The sequence below is a fragment of the Orbicella franksi genome, chromosome 1 (assembly GCF_964199315.1).
Source record: "Orbicella franksi chromosome 1, jaOrbFran1.1, whole genome shotgun sequence".
Lineage (NCBI taxonomy): Eukaryota > Metazoa > Cnidaria > Anthozoa > Scleractinia > Merulinidae > Orbicella > Orbicella franksi.
Window position 1 is genome coordinate 30,153,136 of NC_138145.1, and position 21,724 is coordinate 30,174,859.

The 21,724-nt window shown below is 41.1% G+C and overlaps 3 protein-coding genes across 5 annotated transcripts in view; 2 read left to right on the forward strand and 1 right to left on the reverse strand.

The window, feature by feature from the left end:
• The window catches only part of LOC145502319 (hemicentin-1-like), a 68,451-nt gene extending 56,876 nt beyond the window's left edge, over positions 1-11,575 (forward strand). The window contains exons 60-69 of the mRNA XM_081481581.1: positions 2,983-3,306; positions 3,657-3,977; positions 4,902-5,225; positions 5,832-6,170; positions 6,916-7,236; positions 7,872-8,228; positions 8,925-8,953; positions 9,687-9,863; positions 9,981-10,128; positions 10,681-11,575. Coding sequence (XP_081337707.1) covers positions 2,983-3,306; positions 3,657-3,977; positions 4,902-5,225; positions 5,832-6,170; positions 6,916-7,236; positions 7,872-8,228; positions 8,925-8,953; positions 9,687-9,863; positions 9,981-10,128; positions 10,681-10,781 — 2,441 coding nt within the window. The 3' untranslated portion in view covers positions 10,782-11,575. The remainder of the gene's footprint in view (positions 1-2,982; positions 3,307-3,656; positions 3,978-4,901; positions 5,226-5,831; positions 6,171-6,915; positions 7,237-7,871; positions 8,229-8,924; positions 8,954-9,686; positions 9,864-9,980; positions 10,129-10,680) is intronic.
• A 355-nt stretch (positions 11,576-11,930) lies between these two features.
• LOC145502429 (uncharacterized) lies at positions 11,931-18,705 on the reverse strand. The gene is made up of 2 exons (XM_081481761.1): positions 17,394-18,705; positions 11,931-14,768 (listed from the first exon to the last, which is right to left on the reverse strand). The coding sequence occupies exons 1-2, from the start codon at positions 17,429-17,431 to the stop codon at positions 13,397-13,399; spliced, it is 1,410 nt and encodes a 469-aa protein (XP_081337887.1). The 5' UTR covers positions 17,432-18,705; the 3' UTR covers positions 11,931-13,396.
• A 526-nt stretch (positions 18,706-19,231) lies between these two features.
• LOC145502350 (thrombospondin type-1 domain-containing protein 4-like) overlaps positions 19,232-21,724 on the forward strand; it is a 31,664-nt gene continuing 29,171 nt past the window's right edge. The window contains exons 1-2 of one of the 3 annotated variants that reach the window (XM_081481654.1): positions 19,232-20,563; positions 21,081-21,271. The gene's annotated coding sequence lies outside the window, so the exon portion shown is untranslated. Of the gene's footprint in view, positions 21,272-21,724 lie in introns of all 3 variants that reach the window. The other 2 variants (XM_081481687.1, XM_081481645.1) reach the window with 2 other exon arrangements.

A 21,724-nucleotide genomic window follows, 5' to 3' on the forward strand; every position in this document is an offset into this window, starting at 1 on the left:
CGATGTATCGATTTTGGTCACTCCAGTGACCACAGATTGAAAACGTGACAGAAAATTGGCGTTACTTTTGATTCTCACCAAATTTGTCGTATCCCCCCCCCTCGGGAGAATTTTGTTAAGTTAGCTAATTTAGTATGCAAGCCACCGTAATGGCGGTCGCCGCCGGCGAAATGTTTATTTGCTCAAAATTGGGGCAAAATCTTTCGGAGATGGAAATCAGGACATTTGTAAGGATACAGAAAGTAATTTGGGACCGGTTGCTGGCTTCTAAGGCTGAATTTATCCAGAAGTAAGCTGTATTTTCGTTTTCGTGTCGAAAGCCACGCGATGAAATATTATCGGCTTGTTCTGCTGTCTTGTTCTGTTTTTTCTCTTTGTCGTTTTTGTAGCCCGCCGAGGCCAGTCTTTCGTCTAAATCAGTTGAAAAAGGTTCGAAAAAGATGTTCCCATTCAAGTTTAAACTCTCAGGCGATAATTGTGGAGTTTTTTGGCCGAAACGTCGGCTTTGTTATGTTGGTGTTTTTCGGTTGCTATGGGCGACCGTTGCTTCCTTTGTTAGGACAAGTCTGGGAAGTGAGGTCACAAAAAAAGTCTAATTAATTCTGGTTTTGTTCGATTTCGCTGAAATTTTAACACGATAAAGTTGGATTGTTAACGAATAGATTTACCGCCTGCCGATGTGTGGTAGCTATTAACGCTGAAGTGTTATATCGCTTCGAAGTCAGGGTTTTGAAGAGATTTTTTTGCAACATGTGGGTTCGGCGTGATTTTGTAATCTGAGGTTTCGGTTGACCCCGAAGGAAAAAATATCCGGAAAAGGTCATTTCATCGACGATTCAAACAAATATAAATATGTATATGTTCCGAGCTAAATTTCTGGTGAAAAAATATAATTTTTGACGAGCGCTGGGTTTTTAATTTATTCCCGCGAAAGATGAGATTTATTGTTTCAACAGCTTTTGACGAGTAAACATCACAGGTTGCGTTACTCAAAATTTGGCTGAGTGGAAGCTTGGGTCTGCTCGCACCGAAGTCGAAAAAAAACAAGAAGATCTGTTAGATCTTATAACCGCGCTTTTAAAATTTAACTGTTCGCTTAGCACTACCGTCGGAACGCAGTGCACATTCCAAAGCAGTCATTGATGATTCTTTTCTTACTGTAGACATCACATCACTTGATCAACACAAACTGTATTATTGCACCATCAGTGGTAGCCGTTGACAAATCTGCGATGACTTAATGGTCTTAATCTAGAACTTTCTTCGGGATATGTATGGGCATGAACGATATCAACGACACAATAATAACACAATTAACAACAGCTTTCTTTCTTAAAAGTCATGATTAAATTTAATTGGTGTTTTCCACGAGTAAAGGGCTAGCAAAGTAGTCACACAAGTCATAAAAAAACCCTATCCCGACCGATGTATCGATTTTGGTCACTCCAGTGACCACAGATTGAAAACGTGACAGAAAATTGTCGTTACTTTTGATTCTCACCAAATTTGTCATATCCCCCCCCTCGGGAGAATTTTGTTAAGTTAGCTAATTTAGTATGCAAGCCACCGTAATGGCGGTCGCCGCCGGCGAAATGTTTATTTGCTCAAAATTGGGGCAAAATCTTTCGGAGATGGAAATCAGGACATTTGTAAGGATACAGAAAGTAATTTGGGACCGGTTGCTGGCTTCTAAGGCTGAATTTATCCAGAAGTAAGCTGTATTTTCGTTTTCGTGTCGAAAGCCATGCGATGAAATATTATCGGCTTGTTCTGCTGTCTTGTTCTGTTTTTTCTTTTTGTCGTTTTTGTAGCCCGCCGAGGCCAGTCTTTCGTCTAAATCAGTTGAAAAAGGTTCGAAAAAGATGTTCCCATTCAAGTTTAAACTCTCAGGCGATAATTGTGGAGTTTTTTGGCCGAAACGTCGGCTTTGTTATGTTGGTGTTTTTCGGTTGCTATGGGCGACCGTGGCTTCCTTTGTTAGGACAAGTCTGGGAAGTGAGGTCACAAAAAAAGTCTAATTAATTCTGGTTTTGTTCGATTTCGCTGAAATTTTAACATGATAAAGCTGGATTGTTAAGGAATAGATTTACCGCCTGCCGATGTGTGCTAGCTATTAACGCTGAAGTGTTATATCGCTTCGAAGTCAGGGTTTTGAAGAGATTTTTTTGCAACATGTGGGTTCGGCGTGATTTTGTAATCTGAGGTTTCGGTTGACCCCGAAGGAAAAAATATCCGGAAAAGGTCATTTCATCGATGATTCAAAGGAATATAAATATGTATATGTTCCGAGCTAAATTTCTGGTGAAAAAATATAATTTTTGACGAGCGCTGGGTTTTTAATTTATTCCTGCGAAAGATGAGATTTATTGTTTCAACAGCTTTTGGCGAGTAAACATCACAGGTTGCGTGACTCAAAATTTGGCCGAGTGGAAGCTTGGGTCTGCTCGCACCGAAGTCGAAAAAAAAAAAACCACGGGTAAACCATGAACCGCGCTCGGCCCATGGCCGCGCGGTTAAAAAACCACGGGTAAACCATGAACCGCGCTCGGCCCATGGCCGCGCGGTTAAAAAACCACGGGTAAACCGTGAACCGCGCTCGGCCCATGGCCGCGCGGTTAAAAAACCACGGGTAAACCATGAACCGCGCTCGGCCCATGGCCGCGCGGTTAAAAAACCACGGGTAAACCATGAACCGCGCTCGGCCCATGGCCGCGCGGTTAAAAAAAAAATGATGTCGTGTACACTCAGATAACGTAAACTCAAGTATTTTTTCTCTACTGTGGATAATTTAACACACTCATGTCAAAATGTAAGAGTTCAAATTTAGAACCCAGCTGGACTTGCCTGGGGACATTGCCAGCTATAGAAGGTGCATTGTAAAAGAGGTTACTGCCCAGGATAACATAACGCATAGAAAATGCTTAGGCATTTCACTTACTCTTCGTTCATCCCTATGTCAAATAAGTTTTGTTCCTTTGTTAGAACCTCTGGAACCACTTATCCTACCTCCACAAGGTTCCATCATCTCAGATGACCACAAACGAGTTACCGCAGGAGTAGGTTTAAAGATTGACGCCCTAAAAGGAGCTACAATTACAATAACGTGCGAAGTTAAGGGTGTTCCAAAACCCAAGGTGAGCTGGAGTAAAGATGGCCGAAACATTTTACCAGACGAGCGATTGGTACTGGGCTCTAAGGGAACACTTATTATCCGGGACTCTACTCTTGATGACAGTGGAAATTACACGTGCACTGCAAGTAGTAGGACTGGGCAGACCAGCAGCACCTCTCCTGTGGCAGTCTCAGGTAAGGCCGTTGCAGTTTGATCGCTATTTTAGTATTGTCCTGTTTCGGGTTAACGAAGAACGCATCTATGCAGCGTCAAGGGTAATTATAAACTGATGAAATATGTAAAACAATTCTGAAGCATAATATGAAACAATGCGTAGATTGGTAAAACATGTAAGCTCTCACTAGCATTTTTGAACATATTACTTTAGGTTGATATTAACTCAACAGATGTCTTAAGCCTATGTTTTCAGCGGTCTTAGAAATTTGTTCGCCCAGATATACCTCAGCTGAGATCGGCTTGTACTCTCGTAGGAGTGTTTCGTTCTGTGCAGGTAATTGAAACTACAATACATACTTTCTTTTAGTGGCTAGCAAGCCCTCCATAGAGCGGTCAGAGGACGAGGTGTCCTGGGGAAAAGAGAGCCTTTTGACAGTCGCAGTAGGCAGCAGAGTGGAGATCATTAATGGTTCGTCAGTAACCTTGGTATGTAATTCCAGCGGTTTCCCTCCACCTAAGCTGACATGGACACGTGGAATTGAGGCTTTACCAAATGACGACAATCACGAGATCGGTGAACAAACGCTGACAATCCGTGATGTTCAGTACGCGGACGCAAATGAATACACGTGTACGGCTGCTAACCAAGCGGGGCAAGATGCTGCCACCACTGAACTTGTCGTGAAAGGTGCGTCATGTTTTCAAGAATTAATTTCAACCGGTAAACCTGTAGACGCAATTTATTTATACAGTCAACTCCCGATAACTGGAACCTTCAAGGGAAATTGAAGAAGGATCGAGTTATGGGGACTTGAGAACAAACAACCGGAAAATGAGGAAACAAAAACAGTGTATAATGTATTTCTATTCACACAATGTATTATTTAATCAAATTTAACTATAGAGAAGTCGAGTGAAAATGGGACAATACATTTCTAAATTACTGTATAAATCAGAACGTATACACGTAATGGGAAACAAAGAAAGCAAAGCAGAGCAGCAGGAGAGGTCCAGGTTCTGCGAATTTTGCAGGTTTCAAAGAGAACAAATTCGGTCTATTGCTACAGAGTTCATGTGATTTATTTCTTCGAGAAACAGTTTCAATGTTTTGGACTACAGTACTGACTGTTTTGAGTTGTCACGTCTTGACAAAATGGTTCGAGTTATCGAGGGTAAATAATATGGAAAATGGCCTGAAGGGAAACGAAAATTGCTTCGACTTAGCGAGGGTTCGAGTTATCGGGAGTCGACTGTAGCTTGTGCACCTTGTGTGTTTCCAGACACTTTACTCTCTCGGTCTTCTCGTCTTGGCTCAGCCAGTTGTACAAACGAGTACTGGCAACTCCAAGATTCAACTTGACAGAATGCTTTAAGGTCACCAACTATGACCCAGCATCTTAAACAGGGGAAATTAAGATACTCTTAGTTATTATATACCACAGAAACCGGAGTTAAGCACCAGGTAGGCAGGTTTTCTTTCGCCGTGCAAAGTGGAAAGAGTTGACGCAAGGCCTTATATGCCACCAGCGGTGTAAGAAATGTTGATGATATGGAAAGCGGGTCCCTTAGCCCGAATTTCTAATGCTGATTGTCTCTCCATATTTACCTACAGGGCCGGGAAGACCAGTCATTTTATCGCGCAAGATAAATATAACAGACGTGGACAGCAGTAAGCCTGTTGTTGTACCCATAGGCGCCAACGTGACCACTATAGTCAACGCAACCGTCGTCATCACGTGCCCCAATAAGGGCTCCCCTCAACCTATCGTCACGTGGAGACATGATCGGCGGTTTATAGTGGCGGGGGCAAGGTTCCAAGTGAATGACACAGCTTTGATAATCAGAGAAGTTCGGCTTGACGACGCGGGGCGTTACGAGTGCACGGCGTCGAACCGCTTTGGTCGTGATGTTCAGTCACTGACCCTCGATATCACAGGTACTATGGCCACAAAATACCACAGTTAAAGAAGATGTCTGTTAAAAACAGTTTTTGTTAGTTTTTACTTTGTCTAGCAAGTTAGAAAAGAGCTCTGCGTCTCAGCTAGCCTGTAGTTATCTTATCATCGCATTTGCTGTACCCAATTAGTCTACCCACGATCTAGTCGTATTAACAGTTTCGGCGTATGTAAGAAATGAACGACCGATCTTTTGTTCGGGCCAAAAGAAAAGGGACGTAGCAACATGGTTTTAAGGTGGCGGGGAAGGCTCGTACTCTACAAGGGAAATATTGATATATTACGTATGTCACAAATTTCTTGACTCTTGACCCGGGAACAAAACTCACTGTCTCTCGTGTAGCTAGTCGTCAAGGCCTTAATGTGGGCATTGAAATCCAAAATGGCGTGAACTAAATGATTGTCAAGTATTTGGTTGATAATTCAGACTTTCTTCTGCAAAAATGCTGTTATAGGACAACAGATGTATTTGAATCAATCCCGTGGAGAGATTTTGTGCGTTATCTGTCGTGTAATGCTTCCTCTCCAACAGTAAGAAGGAAAGGAAGTTATACAGATGTCACTCAAACATTCTGTCTTCTTTGCAGTGCCTCCGTTGATCAGCAATGTTAAAGGCTCATTTGAGATAACAGACATAAGAGATCTTGTTTCCATAACAACCGGGGCCGTGGTTACCATCCCAAGAGGAGTTGCTGTCAGAATAAAGTGCATAGCAACGGGCGTTCCGTCACCAAATATAACTTGGTACAGAAGAGGAGAAAATAGCAAGGAGAAATCTTTACTGGTGCCCAATGAAAACACGAAAATAATGAAAGATTATTCACTCCAGATAGCTCATACTTTAGTGGTTGATGCTGCGTACTACACTTGTGTTGCTACAAATATCGCAGGCCAAGATGAAGGAACAACACATCTGAATATTGGAAGTAAGAAAATACAATTTCGAACCTACTGTTTGTATTGCGTATAAGGCTTTCGGTGTTTTATGTCTTCCCAGAGACATACAGACTTTCTTGCCGTTTCTCGTTATTATAATTTAGTTATGTTCGCAACTCGCATGTTATTCCATAAATGAAGGAAGGAACATACGAAGAAACGAATCGACAATAATAACAACGGGCCGGATGAAAAAATTACCCAAACGGCAGATTGGCTGACCAAATGAATGAATCAGTTGATTGACTGCCTGCCTGACTGACTCACTGACTCACTGACTCACTGACTCACTGACTCACTGACTCACTGACTCACTGACTCACTGACTCACTGACTCACTGACTCACTGACTCACTGACTCACTGACTCACTGACTCACTGACTCACTGACTCACTGACTGACTCACTGACTGACCCACTGACTGACTCACTGACTGACTCACTGACTGACTCACCGACTGACTGACTGACTCACTGACTGACTGACTCATTGACTCACTGACTCACTGACTCACTAACTCACTGACTCACTGACTCACTGACTCACTGATTGATTGATTGATTGATTGATCGACCGATCGACAAACCGACCGTCTGACGAAATGATTGATTATAATGTTTTAAGATTCGTATTTGTTTTCTCTTCTAGCGATTCATTTGTTCACGAATCAATACGTATAAGAGATTATTTATACGTTCAACTGATCATATATTTCCTTCTTTACGTAATTGTAGCTCCTCCAGAGATTCCAACTTACTGGCGAGGAGTCAAATCTCGATTTGGCGACCAAGCTCGAGACTCGAGGAAATCAAGTGGTGCAGTAGCTACAGTGGTGAAGGGAGCAAATTTGAACATTAAGTGTGCTGTCGTGGGTAACCCTAAACCTGCAATCAAGTGGATTGTAGCTACCACAGGCCGACAGAGACGTTATACTGTCCTAAATGACGGCACATTGGAAGTTCCAAACGCAGATTTAGAGGATGAAGGAAACTACACTTGTATCGCAAACAACTCTTTTGGAACACTGAATAGGACGACAAGTGTCAGCATTTTAGGTAATAAGCTGTAGGCTATGCCAAGCTGAGTTCTTCTACTTTGGTCGCAATAATGTCTGACTAAATTAGTTGATTCGCCTGGAAATTTATCGTCATTTAGTCATTGGCTTCATTGGCTTACAAATCAAGCTTGCATGTGTTTTAAAATGTAACTCATATCCAACCTAACCTTCCTCATTCGCAATTGGCGTTACTATCACTCTCACACGTCCCTCCTTTCTCGTGAACGATATTTGAAATGCTAGGGTCCCAAGCAATAAATCAGTGCCTTGCTATCCTAAAAAAGCCTTGTTACCAGTCATGAAATTGGATTATTATATGACTTGTGTTTGTAGCCGATATAACGCGCGCTCTGATTGGCTAACTGTAGGGCATTATTCTCCCGTAATGCCCACGGGCCCATTACGGGCCTGCAAAGTCAGAGCAAACTACTTATTAACCTCGACAGTTCGGCCTTTACGAGAAAATCTCAAATCTCAACCTTGCCGTATTGCCCTCGCTATCATTTGGTCAATACGTCATAGTCTCGGTTAGAGATTTCTCCGTAAAGAACCTCACTCTCGGTTAACAAGTAGTTATTCATAGATTTAACAAGCGTGGTAGTATTATCCTCAACATTTTCCATTTCCTTTTAGTACCTCCTGAAATCCTTGAGCGCCATTTTAGACATCTTTACGATGAAAAACGAATTGAAGGCTATGCAATGGCTCAGATGGAAGTAAAACGAAGGACGATATCCTCCCTCACTGTAGAAGAAGGTTACAATCTAATATTGATATGCACTGTGAGTGGAAAGCCTAAACCTCGTGTTACTTGGAGTAGAAACAGGGTGGTGATCAAGAATGACACCAGGCATTTGTTACTACCAAACGGAGTGCTGTTAGTGCGACATGTTCTGGTCAAGGAGTCAGGCCAGTACAAGTGTGTTGCTACCAACGTCGTTGGAGAAGATCAAGGAATTGTGCAGCTCACTGTTAAAGATCAGGCCAAGGGTGAGTAGGTTTGAAATCTTGACGCTTGCGACGACGCTGCGCTTATATGGTCGTGTACCTCTCTTTTAAAACAAGAATGTTTTAAAGCAAGGATGTTTTTTTTTGTTTGTGCTGTGTACACAAATTGAAATTCACCCTGTACTAACAACTGTGGTGGCTTCCACTATAAGCCTGATGGTTTTTTGGAGGTCTCCTCGCCGCCTTTTTATTTGTTATTGTATATGTTTATGGTGTGGCAAACAAAACATGTTGATCACGGTGATGGTGATGAAGAGACTGTTGTATCGCACTCAGAATTGAGGCCTCCATACCTTCTCCGTTCATTGGTTAATCTTGTGACAAAAATAACACAACTTGAGAAAATGAAACTGCAATGGTATGACTTTAATGCTGGTTTTAAGTGTGACACCCAAACAAACGGTAATCGTTCGCAGTTCGTGAATTTAATAATGTAAATTAACGCTCTTTAGGAGGATATGCACTTTGACAGCTGACGATTTGAGATCAAGCCGTTTGTGGGCCTAACCACTGCGCTCGTCACTCTGTGAAAGTCCAGCGTTCTTTGATTTTTTTTTCTTTTGCACTTATTTCGTTGTGCTGATATTTTGCTTTCTTTTTTCGATTTCAGCCTGAAATTTACTATTATGTGAGTAATTAGTGTTGCGTGACTTTGACCCCTCGTAATTTGTTTTCTAGGTTATTGGAAAGTAACGGATTGGAGCAAGGCAAGTTTTGAAACTTTCTTTAATAATTAAGGCGATCACTGAATAATAATACTAAGTTGGAAAAACGGCTAATAATAATAATCTGAGAAGCCTCGTACGAAGACGCAAAAGTTGCCCCCTTAAGAAAAGGATAAAGTTCCATGAAATGTTAACAAATACTAAAAAGTACGGTTGTTTATTTGTTTCAATTTTTGGAGACTTTTAAACCCAGGAAGTTGTCAGTTTTCTTTACCAACCGTTTTATGTAAACGTACGTCAAACAATTCACTCGTGACTGTCAAATTTATCGCGCCTTCACTGGTCGAGAGCCATAGTCTATAACAGTTTAATGAAGCCCTAGGTCAGGTCTCTGGTACGCACAATATCTACCCTCCAATGGACGCATGATGAACTAGAACGATGCTTTTTGTTTGGTTTTATTCACCAGTAATGGTGTTCGTCCGTAGTTTATTTCAATTATTTTAATTTTAACTTGTTGGACAACTTGCCGGTTGGAATATGTTTTCGATTAACAGATGTCTAACCTTGGATTTAAAAAATAGGAGGTAGTGTCTTCACAAGAGAAAAAGTTTTAGAATGTAACTCAAGCTTCTCTTAAAATCATTAGTTCAACATGTACATTCATATATCACAATTTGACACCATAGCATGAATAAAACAGTTTCAGAATCACTCGTTATCTTTCGTAGTCTCTCAATCTGATTGTATTATGGTCCATCTATTTTGAACTTAGTGTGAGAACTGCGTGACGCACCTCCGTGGATGGCAGGAGAGACATATCAGCTGTATTGGTCCGGGTGGTGCCGTTGTTAGTGACTTGCATTGTATTCACAAACCTAAACCAATCAAACGCCAGCGGTGTATTCACAGAGACTGTCATGTAATTTGGTCGGCGTCTGTTTGGTCAGCGGTAAGTACCCATCCCGATCTCAATCAAGCGAATAAACATTCAAACCATCATTGAATTATTTACGATTTTATTTTGAAAGTCGTGATTACTGATTTCTTGATAATGTCTCTTCGTCAGTGTTCTCGATCCTGTGGCTTACATGGAATTAAACTGCGCAACGTGAAATGCGTATTTGCAAAAAGCTTAAAACCAGCGAAGGGTCAGTGTGGATGGCAGGAAAAACCGGCCTTACAGGAACCTTGTAACAGAAAATCATGCACTAGAGGTTAGTATCTCCCGCATTAACCGACTTGTGAGGTTATCATATCTACTAGGGCAAAAAGAGCAAGATTTCCTTACCGAATTAAAAGTTTGTGTAGAGGTTGCCTGCGTTGAAGTCGTTTCCTTTGCGAAGGCGCGAAAGGTGCAGGAATTGGGCGCAAGGGGGTGGGGGAAGAGGTCGGACAGGGAAGAAAGCGCTTTGTTCCATGTGGCGACTCAAGCTATTAGGCAAATCTCAGGCTCTTACCAACGAAACGATCGTAACGCGGGCTAACGTAGAACGCTCATGCTGAAGCCTATGCATGAGGCATAGCCATTGCAGAGGCCTGTTCCAGGTGTTCAGTTAGTTGGGCAGCAGCGTGATAAACGACGAAAGAAAACAGCACCAAGCACCTTTCTCCTTTTTTCGCTCGTTGCTTTTTCGCGCTGTACCCCAACCAACTGAACGTATCGCAGAGGCTAAATTTGCAGCCAGTGCATGCAAGTAAACTAAAATTAACATCAACTGCTTTGCTCTTGTAACATTATTGCAACATTCTTTCTTTTCTCTCTCCAGCTAACTGCGTAGACAGAGTCAAATACTGCGGCAAGGTCAAGAAAATTGGAATGTGCGCCGTCTACTCCCGCTGGTGTTGCAACACGTGCCACACAGCATAATAGTAAAAAATAATATTACCTATAGAAAAATTTGCACAAATGAACATTCTATTTATTGAACGAAAACTTTTCAAGCAATTTCTCAATTGTTTGCCGACTCTACGTCGCGACATTGGTAGCTGTAGTGTGGACACAAAACTTCAAGGGCGGAGAAGAAATTTGAGATAGAAGGAAATAAGGTTTCCCTGCCCCTCAGATTTCATTTTCTCAATTTGAAGAACAAAATTGAAACCATCCGTTTGCGTTCGTAAGACATGCCGCCAAATAAACGTAGATTTTTGGCTAAAAAAAAGAGAAGAAAACGTGATCATCAACGTAAAAAGAACAGTTAAATATTGCAACGAAATAAGTGGCACTTCACTTTATTTTATGTAACAAAAACGACCTCTCCAATTATAAATATTAATGAATATGTTATTTGCTGATGTTCGTCAGCTTTAAAGTAATGGGTAATACATGGCGATATCAAATTTTATCTATTATCTGAGATACTTGAAAATAAAACTCTTGGCTGGTAGTGGTCTGTCTTGAACTTGTTTCTACACGTATCCATTCGTGGTTAGCATTGAAATCCTCGACCTTGATTAGGGTTTTCGCATTATGCTCAAATTTTTCACTTTTATGCTAATGCTCGAAAAAATCTCACCATCACGCTGGAAAGGCATCATGGTTATGCTCCATTATGCTGACATAGCTTGAACGACGCCTCAGTGTAATTCTTCATTACTCTAGGTTGTTATTGTGAAATTCTCTACTTGCACAAGTCCCACACTCATAATACACCTCTTTTACCCCCAAAATTTTGCATAATCATTGTTTGCATTTTCTCCTGGGACATGAAGATGTCCCAAGAGAAATCTAAAACAATGCCTATGCAAATTGTTTTGGGGAAGAAGAGGTGTATTATGGGATTTGTGCAAGTAGAGAATGAGTTTTTTAAGATAACTGCAGGAATTCTCGCGCGCTCATTGGCTAATTTTTATTGCCAATAAGCGGACAGACACATGAATTTATCATTTATGCGATGCGTCAACGAGCGAGAGCGGACAATTCGTTATCTTAAAAAACAAATTGATGTCAGTTTTTAATGTGTCTGTCCTGTTACTGACAATGAATTTCATCATAACATTGTCAAAGTAGATTCATGATCAATAACAGGACAGACACATGAAAAACTGATGTCAATTTGTTAATGCTAATAATGAAAAACCTCACCCTGATTCAATTAGCAAAATCTTTAGACATGTGCTGTGTGTACTGCATAGTCAAGGGACTGGTGCCGAGATTTCGCTTGGCCCGCGGAAGCCCCAACCGTCAGCCAGTTTTTGTCACTATTATTCCGACATGATTGTCGATTCTTTTGCCTCACTATTATGCTCAAAATAATGCCTGCATGATGTGTAAAACCCTAATCTTGATTCATAGCCAATGGCGGATCGAGGGGAGAAACCCCTGAAAAGTGGGACCCGAAAAGCCCTCTCCCCCTTTGTACAAATATGTCCAGGATTGACCGTCAAAGATATGTACCATCTTTAAGATGAATATCACAGAGTGTCCTTACTGTTAAAGGAGTAAATCTTATTTATAGTGGTCATGCACTTAGCTATACAAGCACTAAGCCTTGCTAGTTTACAGGCATGCCACTGAAACAAAGGAAACAAATATTTCAAATAAACGTAACATAGTTAAAAATCCCAACTGGCAGGAGGCAGACCAGTTGGCTATTTACAAAGCGTGACCGAGGATTTGAACTCGGGACTACCGAGAAACAAATCCCACTAGTGGCAGGGTGGACGCCTTGAACCTGGGACCTTCGGATTACAACACCAACGCCCTAAACCACTCGGCCACGCTGCCTTCAAACCCCTGTTATACCTTGCGGTGGTACGATAATTATCAAAATATTTTTCATTTTACAAAACGGTTCTCAAATTCAAATGACAAACAACGAACCAGTTAACATTAAGAATTTAGAAAACTGCCATCTATTTGAATTTCATCGCAAAAGATCAATCTGAAAACTCCTTTCGAGCGTCCTACTAGTTTTGATTGTATATTCTGTATGTCTTACAAGTTTCTTACAACTGGATATCACATCTAAAAACTGGTTATCGCATTCTAAATACTTAAATAGTGGTCACCTATCTTTCGTGAATCCTAGATAAAATCAGTTCTGCAAGCCCTCCGTAGATTAGTGACTTTTGTTGCAAGCGAACTCAAAACGTTGCACTTAAGCAGCGGCTACGCAATAAAACATTTACATTTGCGTAGTTTTCGCGCTATTTTTTTTTATTGGAATTTCTGTTAATCGGCCTTCTGTCGTAGAAAAACTAACCTAATACGCGCAAATTGAAGATTTTGGCCGATATTGCAGATTACAAAAGTAATGACTGAATGTACACGTAACACTTTTCCTCTGTTTCCTAATATGAAAATATCAAGTGCAGCAAAGGAAGCACTTAATGGTACTAAATAGAGAAAATTCCCATTTGTTTGTGCATTGTCCCGCGAACTCTTCATTGTACACGAGTTTAAAATTGTTATAAATACAAATTATATCTTGAGCAAATCACCCCCTAAATTTCAAATTTGACTCATTCAAAATAAACCCTTAGTTACGCAGCTGCTATATCCATGCTACGCACATTTTCAGAAATAGTCTCGAACACTTTATGCCCTGTTTCAGTCTCGTGATCAAACACAAATGTTCCTTTGCCCTTCACGAGCGCATCATAAGGACAACTGACTCGGGGCCACACATAGTCGTCATCATACACTGTATCCTTGGCGAGTGTCTCGGAGGTCTTGAACAGGGAGCTCCGGTCACGGAACATCTTGGGAGGGACAACATTAAATCTTTTGTACTTATCCAGGAATTCCGACTTCTCCGGGCTCTTTTCCTGAATTGGTGGGAAAATTTCATTTTTGATTCCTGGGCCCTTTGAATGCACTACAGGTTCGTAGAACCATTTAAAACTGAGGCCGTAGTTGGTCTTGTCATCCAGGGCGTCTTCTCGTCCAAATCGTAGCTTAGTTCGCGGTCTAGCGGTCCTGGCTGGGACGGCTTTCTTTCCAAAATGGGCGTAGTCCATATGTGTTGTCTGACAGTCCATTGCCCCATCGGGTGTTTTGTACTTCTCCGGTTCTTTTTGCTTACGTGGTGACAATTCCCAGCTCTTGAAATCTTCATTTTTTGTGGTCTGCTGTTGCATGGGATCAGAACTCTTAAACAAATCACTGACAGGGTTGAACATTGGAGCTTTAGGCGCGCCACGGAAGTCCACGAAGTCTTCCTTGAAAACCGAGTTGCTGTTAAAAGGTTCTTCTGGGGGCACGCGTTCCTCTCTCTTGCGCTCGTACCGCTGTGGTATCTCTTTGTTTGTGAAGTCCGTCCTGTAGTGTGTGACAGACGAAACGGGACCCTCGTATCTTATCTTGTCTGGCTGGCGCCCGGTGGGGCGTGGTGGCTGGTTAAACCTCTGAAAATCCTGTCGGTGGATGGACGTTTCTTTAAAACGATCGGTGGGAGGCGCGTAAGAGTTGCTGCGTTGCACACGCTGGACCTGCGGAGTCCAGCCCTTATAGTCATCATGCGAGATAGATTTGTAGACAACCTTAGCTGAGGGAGCTCGCATGGTTTCTCCACGGAGGTATGGCGGGATTTTAGCAGGAATGGTGCGCACTCCACGGTAATGGTCTCGGTGCTCCGACACAGTTTCAAATGGGTTTGGATTTGGGACGTATTTCTCGGGCTCTTTCTGCTTAGGAGGTCTAACCTCAAAAGGTACAAAGTCTACCTTATGCGTGGTGTCTTTGTCAATGTCCCCTCTACTGATAAGTAGATCAGCTGGACGGCGAAACGGTCCCCTGTTACGCTGCCCTGGCTGATAACTTGTCTTGTACTCTGAGTTCACGTGACAACGATCTTGATTGGATTTGTTGATAATTCGGTTTGGACTGGCACCCTCGTGTGGACATCGATGACGTCTGTAAATTAAAATGCATTTTCATCATCCCGCAAGATTTTCAGTTCTTATCTCTAATAAACCAATATGGCAGTAACAGACGATTACGACAATACAGTTCAACCCCTATTGAATGGCCCAAACCCTTGAGAAAATGGATAGTGGCCGCTTCAAAGGGGGTGGCCGCTTCAAGGGGGCTGGCCGCTTAATAGAGGTAAAACAATAGAAAAAACCTCATCGGGACTTTGATTACTGGCCGACTAATGGGAGTGGCCGTTTAATAGGTGACCACTTAATAGGGGTTCAATTGTAATCCTTTCCATTTTTTTTCGGTTGGGATATCTGTGGGGGGTGGAACTTCTAGGGGAGGAAAAAGGTTACTGAGGGCGACTCATAAGAAAAGCACGAGAAAACGCAGAAAACCATTTTGGGATGAGTTGATAAAACATAACTGTATATATCACCTGCACCCACAGCTTAGCCATACCCTGCCCCTATACTGTTGTTTTCCTTGGGGGTAGGTATGGCTACCCTAGGGGGAGGGGGGTGGGGTTCCCATCTTAAAAGGACAAGGTGCTTGTCAGAAATTTTGAAAAGAACCCTAAGAGGTACCAAGATCCTGTGTTGTGGCGTAGCTTGAAATTGTTTTCACACCTAAGAGGTACCAGTTCTAAAACAACACATTATCTCCTGTCATATTTTTTTGGCTCGATAACCTAAAGTGTACCACGAAAGCTCCCGCTGTGGACCTTTTGGGGCTGAACACCCTAACAGGTACCAAAATCATGTTTTTAACCCCTAAAAGGTACGACAAGCACCCCAGTCATTTTAATATGGGATTCCCCCTACCCCTGCCCCTCCCCCCCCCCCCCCCCCCCAGGATGGCTACATAGGCTGAACACCTTGAGATTTACATTTAGCTACTGAACATGTGATGCTCTCTTACATGAATGCACTTTGGGCTTGTAATGAAAGGATTTTCACGAGTGGAAGCACATAATGATCATCAACAAAATGAATTAAAATAAAGTTCTCCTTTATTGTAATGTCTATTATCTCAGCCACCATACTACACCAATCAATGTCTATTTCTATCTCACTGTGTAAAGCATAGTGAGGCAGACAGGTGACAGTGTACAAAAATAAACAGAAATGAAGTACAATGTATGGTGTATAATTTGTCATGATATACAGCCAAATTCCCAAAAGTGAATTTAAAACTTAAATAAGGAGTTAATACAAGGAGGATTAATATCTTGTTTCCTTGAACTGACTACAGTTATTAGTCAATGAAAGGGTAGGGAAATCTGTTGTTTTGTTTTTGAACAGATGAACCTTATGGCTGTATCATTTAATTTATTAAGTACTACATGAAAATGACAAAAATGCTTCCTTTTTGACAATTATGAAAGTATATGCAAGGAATGCCTTTTTCAGTTAAGATATACAAAAGAGGTACTTTTTACGTCAAAATGGTATACAAAAGGGTTAGGGCTTGGACCCTAGAAGAATTTGTAGAGTACCCCTCCCCCCTCCCGGGTTAAACATACTCATGTTTTTAAAATATCCTAATACTCTCTTTCCATTTGTGGTAAAAAAGCAAAGAGCATTATTCACAACTGTAAGTATCCCGCTGGTTTAAATCATTATTTCAAACAACTGATCATGAAAGTTCTCCATTTCCTGTAATGAATTGAGCAAGTTTCAATATGACGTGTCTGGTAATCGGATACAAATGAATAATTATTATGTCAACTTCTTGTTTGCTAAAATTTGAGATAATTTTCTCTAACCAGTACAACATCCTAACATCACTTTCACATGCTGAAAAATTATTACTCTAAAATGCCTGAATATTTCAAGTGACATTGCTAAAAGTTAAAAGACTGCACGTCGACTTCAAATTTACATAATAAAGTATTTTACTTCCTATCGATCGAGCATTTATTCATGTACCTGTCTGATGAATGTGTTCTTTGTGCCTCGCTGTTGTATCGAATTTACTTGTAACTTAACACACGAATTACGAATACAATGCTCATTTTTATCATGCAAGCCTCGAAACGGAAAAATATTTGATATGATCCGATCCGTGAACGTTCAATAAACACAAGCTAGCACAATAGCAACATGCCATCTTCGACACTTGCGAAATCGAATACAAGTTCTAATTAGAATCCCAACACAATCGAAGCAAATTTGCGGCAATAAAGCTTATGACATAAACGCGTTCGATAATAAATCAAATTGTAGAAAATGTGGAATATTTATTTTATCGAGTTCTTCTTGTGTTATTTGTGAAGCGCGATCAGGGACTTATGAAGTGGTTTTCGAAGAAAACAAATTTATAATGGTTCCCTTGAACTAACATCTGCCACAGCTGAAGAACATTAGATTCCATGAATGGGTTTCGAATCTCTTATTATCGAATAAAGGACGGATAGATTACAAAACAATTTCTGGTAGTATTACAATAAAGAAAGCCTCCTAGCGAATGCTAGAACGAAACTACTTCTCCTATTGATTGTTTACTCAACACGGTAACATATAGCGATCGATTAAGCACTGGAATTTGAGAAATTAGATAAGGCGATTGGGTTCGCTTAGCCGAAAATTGTATCGATCAAAGATAGCTAATAAAACTTACCCGCAAGAACAGATCTGGCAAATACACTTCTTCGACATCTTCACCGCTCCGTAGCTTTCCTCCAAAGTGAAGAGCACATAAAGTTTGATTTGTGATTCACAAACCTAGTCGCCTTGTTGCTATGACAACTGACTACAGACTGATTCAATACTCATGAGAATTGTCACACCGGCTGAACAATTGAACATGTCATTTACTTATTACAAGCTTCGCAGGTGCATGAAAATTAATAAAGGATATAACTGATAATGTTACTTCAACTTCAACAGGAAAGAAGAAAAAACTACGATGAAGTTCGATGAAGTTCGATGTAACTGCAAGTAAAATCTTCCAGTTTTGTCTCAGCCCCCGGGTTCCGGCAACACTCGTAGCCAGCGCGAGTCGCGTAATTCTGGCGCCCATCACGCGCGTGTAAACGTTTCGCTCTGCTCTTTCGGCAAGCATGAAACCATACAGTTCTATCACCTCTGAGTGTGGGAAAAGGATTATAGTGTTGTTGATTTTGCTGTTATTTTCGTGGGTCATCCCTCTCTCGCTAGCCTGCTTGCTACACTACAAGCGCTAAGTTTACCCGAGACTGCTCGGTATAAAAAAAGAACTTTAATTAATTAAGCTTTCGTCATTCTAGTGTTGGGAACCGCAGTGATAACAGCTTTTACTATACGGCTTACTCCGTGAGTGGGCAAGATGAACCGAATCCTGTGCTGTGATTGGCTACGCTAGCGGGCAAGATGGCACTATCAGTTACCCGCCTGGGACTACCCGCTGTGTCCCGCAAGAAACATTTTCCCGAAAGCCATATAATATATCCTTTATTGATCAAGCTTGTTCGGTCAAGATGGCTGGATATTGGCCCCGTTCTTTAAATTTTTGCGACTCCATGGTCCATGAACACGCAAAAAAAAAGAACTTGGCCAATACTGCCAGTCATCTTGACCTCACGCTTGGTCAATAACCCATATACGAATAAACCACCTTAGTATGCTGTTGAGTCTCTGCTCTATCAAGAGCATATCTATGTATCGCACCTCTGCTGTAGCCTCAAATCACAAACACATCAGCACGCGCAGTGTAGTGGCGCGCGTCCACTCTGAGCTTTGCGTTGAGTGGAACCTGGGAAGAGAAATTGACGAGTGCGAGCGACAGGGGGACACTCGCTGGCAAGTTGGCATTGTAAATGTTATCCACAAAAGAAATACAAGATAAAACGTGTGAACGTTGACTCTTGGTTCTCATTCTAAACCGTTATATTTTTGGGCGGTTATGAGTTCCTAGTTCTAACGATTTTTTAGTTGTTTTAATCAGTTCAAAACAACGATTTCGACACTTCTCAACGTGGGTGATTGGAAAAAAAATTAAACCGAAGATCTGAAAGATGTCTTTTTTAGTTTTTTAAAGGAACAGTTTTTAAATCTCTTTATTGTTTTATAGTTTTATATTTTATCGCATTATTTCTTTAACCAATAGTTCTCTTCTTTGTAGAGACCTATTAAATAGTCCGTTGAGATGCTTTTTTTTTTTAATTTTTAGACAGGACCACATCAGCGTTGCTGTTATATTCGTATGGTGTATATAGAGGATATTAGATGGCCGCTTGGAGATACGAAATTTATCTTCAAGTGTTGAAAAATATTTCACGAGTGATATTTTTCAACACGAGAAGACTCGGAAATTTCGCATCTCCAAGCGGCTGTGTAATGTTCCATTTATATAAACACCAATGAAATAACGAATCATTTAACTTTCGCTGCGAAAGGCTTGATTATTTTATTATGTTACCGTAGCAACGCGATCTTTTCGTATGTGAAAATAACATGTTATTTTCACGTGTGAAAATATCATGTTTTCATGCGAAAGCTCACGTGGTATTTCATTGGTGTTAATATAATAAACCGAATACATGCTTTGCCTTACATTAAACAGGTTAATAACAAGTGGCTTTTTTATTATAACAAAGTAAGTACTTAAAACTCCCTGCTTCCAAACTTTAAACTTAAATGAAACTCTTAAGTGAGCTGATGCAGCCATTAGTTCAGAGTTCCAATATTCACTAATGTTACAAAAGTGATGGGAGGAGTTTTAGAAGTAACTCAAGATTGCCAAACAATAACAAATGATGTAAGCATGACTAGGCAACAAGTGCTCTTGACTTTAATATTTTACGTTGTATTGAAAACAACCATTTTCATTTTTACGCAGGCTCAAGATTTTAAATCTCTTTAGTGATCCACTTGCTTTTAGTTCAATTTTAGTTTTGAGAATTTTGTGGTAGATCAAGGAAATGATATCCTGTTGATTATGTTGATGATTTGGTTTATTCTCTTGTGCAGGACATCAACATATTTTGATATCAAGAGGGAAACATTTAACATATGCTCAGTTCCCTCTTGGGAATCAGAGAGTTGAAGCAATACAATCGTACTATTTGATAAGGTTGTTTAGTTTTCTTTTCACAACACTCACTGGAATTAATTCAAAGCAAAGGCTTTTATTCATAATGACGGGTTTTAAAGCGGCTACTCGTGTCAACAACGTAAGATTTTGCATCGGTGTACTCAGGGTGGCCTGTGAAGTTTGCTGTGAAATGTGCGTACATAAAGAAGGTGGGAAAATGCTTTAGAGTTAGGAGTAATGAATTCAGTTCGACTGGTGTGATCGTTTGGACATTCAACGCGAGCAGAGACTGTTGCCTGAGTGGCAGTCGCCATCTCTGGAGTCTTTAGCACTACAGCGAGTAACCTCAAGCTCTTCACCGCTGCTTCCCGCAAGCGCGCAAGCCCCGCTTCAAATGTGAGTCTACTTTCTGGTTTACGAGCCGCAAAACAACGTCGGTGGTCACCGACAGCAATCGCTTGCTCGAGACAAGGCCTTCAACGCTCGGACGATCACACCAGGTGAACGTGCTAAGCATTTATTGTAGGCAAATTTGTCTTACGTAAAGGGACCGCTACGTTGTCGGTGTCTGCATGACAGCTCCTTGTTAATCCAGCGGTTCAAGAGCGAAATGACTAGTGTGTTAACAGACTTACACGCTTATCATTGTAGCATTACGATATAACATTGAAGCGGCACACTTTAAAGTCAAAGGAAACTATGCTGCGTCAAAAGATCCCTGATTAATTCCACCCATGTGAAAAGCAAAATATTGGTCAACAACAACGAACTTTATAGTAAGTCTTGCAAGGAAGAAACGTGAACTTTAAGAATAATTATAACTTGACCACTGAAGCAAGGGAACTTACTGTGCTGAGCTTGATCCTAACAACTTCACTCGATCTCAAACGATACGATTCACCTGTAGCTGTTTGTACGCGCGGGAATTTTACAACGACTTCGGCCGACCGCCGCATATCGGGGTCTATTTCAACGTTTGTACACGAAAATAAACAATATCCATAACGTTTATTTACTCTATTTCCGATTACGACAGACGAAAAATGGACGTCAGTTTCTCTTCTTCCCTTTAATGCGACGGTTTTTGCCAAGGTAGTATCTGCAGAAGATTCTGTTCCTGCGTTGTTATGTCGGTGACGGATGGAAACGTCGAGTTTGTAAGGAAGAGGATGAGTTGAAAAACCGTCTCGTGTCGCCATAGCGATAAAAATACTCTCACTACGAGATTAATAAGATAGCACACATAGTAAATTAGCCGCTTTTATCAATTAATTGCGTTAATTTGCGCCGCAGAGCCTGCATGGAAAGGAACAACAGAAGTAGCAGAACGTACACGCCATCCTTGGTGAAGACAGTTGTCCGGCACCGCACAAAGTGCAAACTGACTCTGACTTCGCTGAGGTGATCTGCACCAGACGTGCTTCAAGTGCACTAGTAAGAAGATTTCAGAATATCATTTGTTTCAAGTCACCACGTTCTTGAGGGTAAGTACTAAGTATTGGAATCCTTTGAAAATGTGTTGCATAATGCGTGGTAGCTGTTGCAGGACTGTTTCTTGAATACGTTAGTAAATCAAATCGGCAAATTACGTTCGCAAGCTGGTTGTCTGTAAAATGGTTGACTTTTCGAGTCATGTAAACAGTTTGCCGTCCCCTTGAGTTCTCCTTAACATTCTACGCACGTAGCAGGTCAAGAACTTCGGCCCACTTCTACACTGACGAAATTTTAACAAATCGGCGGACTGATACCGTATCTCAATTCTTGCACGGCACGGTTGTCTTGGATCAGAGCTTTTGAAATTCTATAAAAGGATTACATAACTTCACCAGCCTCTTTTACACACCCAATAAAAATGATTGATTAACATCATGACTGCTAGTTAGTCTTGTTGTCTACGCAATGCATACATAAATAAGTTACAATGACCGAATCTCCAG

What these genes read in the sequence shown, in the direction of transcription:
- LOC145502429 (XM_081481761.1), bottom strand. Translation starts at nt 17,431, where the DNA reads ATGTCGAAGAAGTGTATTTGCCAGATCTGTTCTTGCGG. An exon ending in TGCCAGATCTGTTCTTGCGG is followed by an intron (nt 14,769 to 17,393) that starts GTAAGTTTTATT and finishes TTTAATTTACAG; the next exon opens with ACGTCATCGATGTCCACACG.